The sequence below is a fragment of the Drosophila simulans genome, chromosome X, assembly GCF_016746395.2.
Source record: "Drosophila simulans strain w501 chromosome X, Prin_Dsim_3.1, whole genome shotgun sequence".
NCBI lineage: Eukaryota > Metazoa > Arthropoda > Insecta > Diptera > Drosophilidae > Drosophila > Drosophila simulans.
The window spans coordinates 13,203,137-13,212,080 of NC_052525.2; the positions used below are offsets into that span (position 1 = coordinate 13,203,137).

At 51.6% G+C, this 8,944-nt stretch overlaps 3 protein-coding genes across 3 annotated transcripts in view; 1 reads left to right on the forward strand and 2 right to left on the reverse strand.

Moving 5' to 3' along the window:
• The window catches only part of LOC6725883 (glutamine-dependent NAD(+) synthetase), a 33,414-nt gene extending 33,096 nt beyond the window's left edge, over positions 1-318 (reverse strand). The window contains exon 1 of the mRNA XM_016172600.3: positions 126-318. The gene's annotated coding sequence lies outside the window, so the exon portion shown is untranslated. The remainder of the gene's footprint in view (positions 1-125) is intronic.
• A 349-nt stretch (positions 319-667) lies between these two features.
• On the reverse strand, positions 668-3,941 carry LOC6740116 (E3 ubiquitin-protein ligase MGRN1). The gene is made up of 3 exons (XM_002076962.4): positions 2,320-3,941; positions 1,317-2,257; positions 668-1,251 (listed from the first exon to the last, which is right to left on the reverse strand). The coding sequence occupies exons 1-3, from the start codon at positions 3,576-3,578 to the stop codon at positions 1,082-1,084; spliced, it is 2,370 nt and encodes a 789-aa protein (XP_002076998.2). The 5' UTR covers positions 3,579-3,941; the 3' UTR covers positions 668-1,081.
• Positions 3,942-4,122: 181 nt separating this feature from the next.
• Positions 4,123-8,811, forward strand: LOC27208834 (DNA topoisomerase 2-binding protein 1-A). Its single transcript, XM_039296498.2, has one exon. The coding sequence runs from the start codon at positions 4,283-4,285 to the stop codon at positions 8,558-8,560; it is 4,278 nt and encodes a 1,425-aa protein (XP_039152432.1). The 5' UTR covers positions 4,123-4,282; the 3' UTR covers positions 8,561-8,811.
• Positions 8,812-8,944: the final 133 nt, after the last annotated feature.

The window sequence follows — 8,944 nt, forward strand, 5'->3', positions numbered from 1 at the left end:
ATGCTTGACCGCTGACCGAAAAATCAATTACACTACGCACATGTCCGGCAATCGCGGAGGAGGTCAAAAACTAGGGGGAGGGGGTCACCAAGTGGGAGCAGGACGAGAAGGTCCTGCTTACGTACCTCCGGCAAAACTACGGTCGCTCCGTCTCAATCCTTCGCACAATCAATTCAATCAAAACAGCCACTTTACCACGCGAAAAACCACCGAAAAGAAATGCTTAAACGGGCGAAAGGTAAACAAATCCAATTGGACAATTCCAAGGGTGATCTCTAGTGATGGCAGCTCCTAGCGGCCTATCGAAGCTTTTCGATAGTGCGGGCGCTGTTATCGATAGAGATTGGCAAAAGTTTTTTATTTAAATATTGCATTTCAAGTTAAAATTAAACTTAAAATAGGAAAAACTACACTTTACCCATGGGAAATGGTGTTTGAATTAACTATTTAATATAGAAATGTATTTGATTTATAGTTTTAAGACCACAATTTCGTATTATTTTGTTACTGCTTACTGCCCAAAGTATTTAATTTCTTTAGATTAATATATTAAATTACTTCATTCTTGCTAATATTGGGGTCTATTCACAAGCTACTCTTGATATTCAAGGAGAAATATACAAGCCACACCGCCCATTAATATGTGTAATTAATTTAACTCGATTTATACTGTGGAATGCAGCGCCCTAGCCGCCGTTGTTTATTGGATTTAGTTTAGTTATATACCCAAGCCATTATGCTAGATTAAACTACATACACATGCATGTGGGACGTGTGTCTTTTCGCGTCTGTGGTGTTTGTGTGTGTATGTATATACTGTATACTGGTTAAGTGTTGCGTCCTGGTGTCCTTATTCCTTGCTCCTCCTCCGCTCCATCCTTAACCTTATTATCATCATCAACACCATCATCGTCATCATCATTATCACTATCATCATCATTACCAATAATATAAAATATTTGTTCCTGCGGGCGGGGAAGCAGCATTGATTTAACTAAATCTAGGTGAACTACGAATAAATAGTTTCAACGCAAAGCTAAAACGAGAAAACGAATTCTGAGAAATTCAACTGAGACCGGCTCTAAACATTGACGGCATTCTGCAGAGCTGTCTTGTCATCCACGATAATATTGGCCGCCGTAGTGGTCGGATTGGAGCTGAGCAGCTGCTTGGTTGACGAACTGGAGGAGTAGCTATCACTGGAGCTGCGCGTCGAGGCCGAGTTGCCGCTGATTGGGCTGTCCAACATGTCTGGATGGCAGGAAGATATATGTTTTAATCATGAAACAATGTGAAACCGAACCAGTAGCACCCACCTGGCAGGGAGCTCACGTTGTTGGACTTCAAGTCCACAACCGTTGTCACCGATCCGGAGCCCACCATGTTGCCCACCGATGTGGACTTTTTGTGCAGGTTCTTCTTAACTGCACTACTGAAACCAACAACGACGGGTCCCACTCCACCTTGTCCGCCCACTGATCCTGCGCTCCTGCCCACGCTGAGAACACCATTGCCAAGGCTGCCGGCGCCAAGGGGATCACCGCTTTTGGCTCGCTCCGTGGGGCACAGTGGACTTAATATCGAGTTCTGAGTATCCTCCGGCGTGTAATAATCCGAATCCTCGGCCGTGACCTCGGCGGGTGAGGGTGCACCGCTTCCGCTAAGTTCTGGCCTCGGTTTGGAGCGCTTCAGCGATGAAACCTTCTTCAGGCTGGACTCCTCGGTCGGTCCATCACCAATGCTGCTCTTATTATCGACATCATCATCCGCTTCGAGGCAAGCCACCACCTGCTTCAGCGATTTGCTAGACACGTTCTTGCTCTTGCTGCCGGGTGATAGCAAAGGCGATAGCTTCTCGTTCTCACTGTCCACATCGTCATCTGTCCCCGCGGAGCCATCGCCACCGGAACCGGCTGTGGATCTGGGATACTTTCGTTCGTTGACAATCTGCAGCTTGTCCTGTTTCGGGTCCGGCGAAGTGGATGCCCCCAAAGTTGGCGAAGTACAGGTGGCCGTGCTGGACTTCTTCGGATCGCTTTCAATCTCCACAGAGTGTGTGGATGACCCATTGCCGCCGCCCGATTGATTGGTAATTGTGCCCACCTCACTGGTCGACGTGCACGTCGAAGCGTTCTTCTTGATCTTCGGTCGACGCTGGCTGCTGGACTTGATCGGCGATGTGGCCTTGATGTCAGCACTGGTCATTGTCGAAGCGGCCACGGTGGCAGCTGAATCCGTGATGTCGTGTTCGCTGTTCCTGAAATTGGAAGAAAGGCATCAGCTACGTACGTTTTTCGGTTAATTCATTCCATAGCTCACCTAGCCCTGGCCACATACTGTGGCGGTCCGTTGAGTGCCTCAATTAGTGAGACTGGAATATAGCCTGGCGGAACATCCACTGGCGCTGGCTCCCCGGCCGCCGATGTGGGCGTGTTCTGGTGCAGCACATGCGTGCTGATTCCCTTCTGAACAGCACGGATCTGAAGCAACGCCCGAAACGGAGCGCGGCAAATAGGACAGTTGTTGGCCTGGTAACGCAGCGAATCCGCACATGAATTGCACAAACAGAGATGGCGGCAGGGCAGGATGAGCGTATCCCTCGTCTCACTCATGCAAATGACACACTCGCTGCCATGATCGTCGATCTCCTCGTCCAGAGACGTTTTGTTCACGGCCTTGTTCTCGATGCCATAGATCTCCTGCAGCAGGTAGCACAAGCCATCCACAAAGATCTTTTGCTTCAGGGCACGCAGCACATAGCTGCCGTTTTCCGGATGATGATCGATCACACAGATGGTGGTGTGCGATTGGCGACACTCGTCGCTGCCCTCCTCCACCACACAGTGAATGGCCACCGGATACTGTTCTCGGCCGGGACTATAGCCCAGCTCATCCTCGGGCATCTGCTGCGGATTGAAGACATGGCTCGGCTGCGAGAAGCACTGATTGATGCCCTTCTCGTAGTGGTACGTCTCCGAGGTGAGACCCTCGCGCGGCACCAGCGTCACGCCGCTGGGACTGACATCCTCCGAGCAGAAATAGTAAATGGTAATGGCGCACTTGGCGTCCGAGTCAAAGGTAAACTCGATGTTGTAAGAGCAGGGCGGTGGTGGGGGCGTCATATCGGCATCACCGCCACCCAAACCCATCGAGCAGAGCACATTTCCATCTACATCCTCGATGGTGACGTTGGACTTCTCCTTGTCCAAATCCAAATCCCGATCAATCTCCTTCATCTTGGGCTTCTCGAGTACACCGCCCAGCTTCTTGTCGTTCATCGTCTTGACGAAACGCACCGACTCCTTGCGAATGTTGACCAGACTCTTCAGCGTCTTCGTGGGCTCATTGGCCTGCGGCGGGGGATACGGAAAGGCTGTGGGCCGATTGCCCAGGAAATTGAGATCCGCATTCTCGCCAAACAAGTACGATTCCGGTTGGGGCGTGTCGAAGCGCTCGCCGCCCATGATGAAGTGGGTGCCAAAGAAGTTACCCATTCTCGGTGGATACTTGTAGGCATTGTTCGTGCTCGGATCGGCCTCCTCCACCGCCGCGTTCTGTCTGCTCACAAAGTTTCCCATTTGACAGGTCGGTGCGCTATGGAAAACTGTGACACCGATCCAATATAGCTTTTGGCCTACGTTTTCTCTGCGCTTTGCTTTGGTCTATAATTCTATATCAGTTGGTCACCACCACACACATACAATGGCATGTTGGCATTTCACTTGTTCGGCGGAGAATGGCCGCTGTGTGTGTGTGTGTGTGTGTGTACGCGTCCTGCGAAAGCTGTGGTCGCCTTCAAGTGTAGGAGCCTTTAACCACAAAACTAGGACTAGTCCGAGTTAGTCAATGTCTGGATTACTTCTGATTTCCTTTCTTCTTTCTTCCTTTCTTTTAGGGCTGAGCTGCTGTCGACAACGCTTATATCGATATTTCGCTTGGTCAACGATTTCAAATGAAATATATCGATAACTTAAACCGAAACTGACATATAACTGTTTATTTTCGAAATATTTTATATATTTAAGAAATAGTAAATATAAAATCTCTACACCTAAGAAATGAATAATTATAATTACCCATATATATTATTTTTTAATTCACCGTCGGCGTTGCCACATACCTCAACTCGTAGTTGCCAACGAATCACAAGCCAGCGTTGCCAACGGATTTAAAGCAACAACAAACGGCGCCAAAATAGCGCACGCAAAAAAAAGTGCAGTGCGAAAATCTCCGCAATTTTGCAGCGCATCACGGAGCTGAGAACACACTCGCAACCGCCATCATGAGCATAAGCATGAGCATGGACGAGACCATCTGCGCGTACTTCGTGAACAATCTGAAGCCGGGCGATGGTGGCGCCCAGGAGGCCGACACACTGCAGCAATTCGAGGCGTCGCGGGAGCTACTGGGCCAACAGTTGGCGGAAACGCAGATCCGGCAAATAAAGCCAAGCGAGGGATATCCCCTGATCGCAGCCGGCAACCTGACCAAGAAGGACGTCTTTGTGCTGACCCAGTTCGAGGGCGAATTCTTCGAGCAATTGCAGCAGACGCGAGCACTAATTCTGGGGCCACCGTGCCTGATTACCTGCCTGCGGCGCAATGAACCCATTCCCGAGGGCAGCAGTGCCATCTACACCACGGCCATGCGGGATCTCCAGGTCTCGGCCACGGGCATAACGCCACAGAAGAAAGAGGAATTGAGTAGGCTCATAAACTGGATGGGCGGCGTATACTTTCAGAGCTTCGGGCATCGCACCACCCACCTCATATCGAACACCATAAAGTCCAGCAAGTACGAGCAGGCAACGCTGAACGGAGTACCCGTGATGCACGTCGACTGGGTGCAGTACGTCTGGGATCAGAGCCGTCGCAGCCAGCGCGAGAGCATCATGGCCACGGATCCTGATTTCGATAAGTATCGCCTGCCCATCTTCTTTGGGGCGAACATCACGTGCAGTGGATTGGATGTGGCGCGCAAGGATCAAGTTATGCGGCTGGTCAACGAGAATGGAGGCATCTATCATCGCGCCTTCCGCTCCCAGGTGGTGGACATCGTCATCACCGAGCAAACAAAAACGGACACCGAAAAGTATAAGGCGGCCATACGCTACAAGAAGGATGTCTTGCTGCCGGAATGGATCTTCGATAGCTGCAATCGCGGCTACGCTCTGCCCACAAAGGACTATGAGGTGCGGCCTGGCAAGACGTCGTCCACACCCACCAAGACCACTCGTCCGGGCGCAGCTCCCGGTGCAGATCAAACGCACCTCTCGGATCTCTCACGTATCAGCTTCGTCTCCGGTTCGCGTCGCATGTGCAGCGATCTTAGTACCGTCAACGAATCCGTCAGCAGTGTGGGCAGCAGCTCGCCCGCCAAGCAGCTGCTCAAGCAGGCCACTAGCAGTGGCCGAAACTACCAGCAGGTGCTGGCCGAAATTGAACCGCGCCAGGCGAAAAAGGCGGGCGCCTTTCTGGATGGCTGCTGTGTGTATTTGAGTGGCTTCCGCTCAGAGGAGCGTGAGAAGCTAAACAGAGTGCTGAATACGGGCGGAGCGACCCGCTATGATGAGGCCAATGAGGGCATCTCACACATCATTGTGGGCCAACTGGATGACGCCGAGTACCGGCAGTGGCAGCACGATGGTCTCATGGGTTCTGTTCATGTGGTGCGCCTAGATTGGCTGCTGGAGAGCATTCGAGCTGGTCGCGTGGTCAGTGAGTTGGTGCATCGTGTGTCGATGCCACAGAATCGAGAACCAGACGTTGCCTCACCTGCTAGCAAGCGAACCCTGCGCTCCATGAATCACAGCTTCAAGCAACCAACATTGCCCATCAAGAAGAAGCTTTTCGATCAGGAACCGGATCCCGTGCAGGAACAGGAGCACGAGGAGCCGGATCATACGCTGCTGGATCAGTACTCACAGGACCAAGGAGCAGTGGCACAACTGCCACCGGCAGATGTCAGTCTCCTTCAACCAGCGGCAAGTTCCACCCAAATGGATATACGCCAGCGAGTATCGATAGCCAATCCAAAACCTCCCGCTGCCGGTTTGCCATTGCCGGACCTCAGTGCCAGCACTCTATCCATTGATTTCGATAAGTTGGACTACTTCGCCGGTGTCTCTGTTTATGTGCACAAGGAGTGCTTCAACGAGGAGTTCTTCAACCAAATGCTGACCGAGTGCGAAGCTGCCCAAGGCTTATTGGTGCCATCGAGTTTCTCCGATGAAGTGGATTTCGCCATTGTCAGCTTTGAGGTAGCCTTCGACGTGAAGCAACTACCCGTCAGGGCCCGCCATGTGGTCACCGAATTGTTCCTGGAAAGCTGCATGAAAAAGAATCAACTGCTGCCCATCGAATATTACCACAAACATGTGCCGGCTACCGCACTGCGTCAGCCGCTCAAGGGAATGACTATTGTCGTGTCCATTTATGCGGGATTGGAGCGGGACTTTATTAATGCGACAGCAGAACTACTTGGCGCCTCCGTCAATAAGACATTCATCAAGAAGGAGAAACCGCTGCTGGTGTGTCCCAGTGCCGAGGGCTCCAAGTACGAAGGTGCCATCAAATGGAACTATCCCGTGGTCACATCCGATTGGCTGGTGCAGTGCGCCCGCTCTGGTCAGAAGCTGCCCTTCGTCGGATATTTGGTGGGCAAGAGTCCCGAGGACTTCCCCATATCACCGCGCTTGCGGGACAGCAATACTCGAACACCAAGAAGACCGAATGAGTCCACATTGGTGGCTCAGCCAAATGTAACCATGGAGGAGGCCGAGAACCAACCAGCGGGATCTGTCACACCAGTTACTGCTGGCAGTCCAGGAGCTCCTGAACTGACGCCCCTGCGCAACAAGAGAGTTTCCGAGCTAGCTGGAATACCAGGAGGCAGTGCTCGTCATCGTGGCAGCAGCTCCACATCTTCTCCCGACTCTCCATGCACGCCACTTAGCCAGGTGGGTGCCCCGCAGTACAATCTGGACTTCCTAGAGCAATTCGTTGAACGCCTGGATACAGAGGAGGGCAAGGATTGTGTGCGCGAGATTATCCGTGAAATGCGCGAGAACCAAACGCCGGAATTGGAACGCATTCGGCGGCAGGCCTGCACGCCCGTCAGTCGCAAGCATCAACGACCCACACCGGGAATTCCAGATTTTTGCCTCACTCCCGAGTTCCAGCAGCGGATGGCCGATGATTTTGAGCGGCGCTGGCGCCTGCCCATCCAGAAAATCAAACCAGACACACCGTTGGCCGTCATCAGGAAGCGCGTGATGCGGATCACATGCGAAACTCTGGGCATCGAATATGAAGAAAGTGATGCTAAGGTGCCAGCGCTATCGGAATCGCCATCGACGGTAAAGAAGAAGCCGCCAACCAGGACGACGCAGGCCACCAAACTCAACTTTGATAGATCACCGAAACCACCGAAGCTATCGCCAGGCAAAAAGACGCCTCTCAGGGTGTCCATAGGATCACCACGCAGCGGAACGCAATCACCCTTCGTACCGAACACACAGAGTCCAACCGAAGCAGCGCCGCCACGGCGATCAGATGGACCAACGTTAAGCGAGGAAGGTCAGAGCACCATTAACTTTGACAAGATTAGCTTCGAGGAGTCGGCCGTTCCCGTTATGGCCCCAGATGTTCCCGCAGTGGCGCCAGATGTCAAGCAGATCACCGACTACCTAAGGGACTGCGAATCGCGAAGGAACAGCCTGAAGCGCAGCCACGACAACGACATGGATTGTGGCGAGAGCGAGGTGCAGTATGTGCAGCCCTTCGAGTCCGAGGGCTTTGCCCTGGGCACCGAGGACATGGTCGACTGGCGCGATCCGGCGGAGTTCAATGCGGCAAAGAGAAGATCCTCTGGCGGTTCACCGAAGATGCAGCATGCTGGCATACCGTGCTTCAGCATCTCGTGCGGTGATGATGACGAAAAGCGGGCGGAACTAATCGAACGGATCACCCAACTGGGCGGGAAAGTGTGCGAGAATCTGGTGAACTATGACGATAGCTGCACCCATCTGCTGTGCGAGCGTCCGAATCGCGGCGAGAAGATGCTGGCCTGCATTGCGGCCGGGAAATGGATACTCAATATCCAGTACATCGATCAGTCTCATGCGCGTGGCGGCTTCCTGGACGAAACGCTGTACGAATGGGGCAACCCGAAGGCCATTAACTTGCCCACCCTGGCACCGGAGGAGGAGCCCATCGCTGCCGCCGTCCATCGTTGGCGCACGGAGTTGAGTGCGTGCGGCGGCGGCGCCTTCTCCGATCACCGGGTTATACTCAGCATGAACGAGAGGAGCGGTGCGCCCATCAGGAATGTGCTGCGTGCCGGCGGCGCCTGCATCCTGGAGCCCACTACTCCGTTCTCCAAAGATACTGTGGCCAAAAGTGCCAGCCATTGTTTTGTCGATGTGAAGAAGGCGCCGCTGTCGCCCCAGGACATGGAGTATCTCCACAAATGTGGTGTGCAGGTGCTCAGCCAGATTGCCATCAACGCGTATTTGATGAACGGCAGGGATGCCGATCTGGGAAAGTACCAGCTGCTTTGAACGAATCATTACATTCTGTGTACATGCATTGGATTTTTTGTTTGTTCCTGTTCGATATTTTGATATTTTGTAGTTATATAAAAGTTATTGAATTAAAGCCTTCAAAGGTTTAATTTAAAATAGGTTTAGTTTAATTAGTTGTAAGTCTAATTTTGAATTTTTGATTTCTGTTCTTCTTTTTTTTTAACATAATAAATTAACATCGTTGCCGAACTTCAAAATAAACAAACGGAAATTGAAGTCCAAAAACATATGATAATTGTATTTAGTGATTTATTTCTAAAAGTGTTGTTGAAAAATAATCCCAAGTCAAAGGGCAAATTATTTTTGAAAGTAATTTGACTATTTTGTCTTTATTTGTGTTACCCATTTTCTATTTATTTT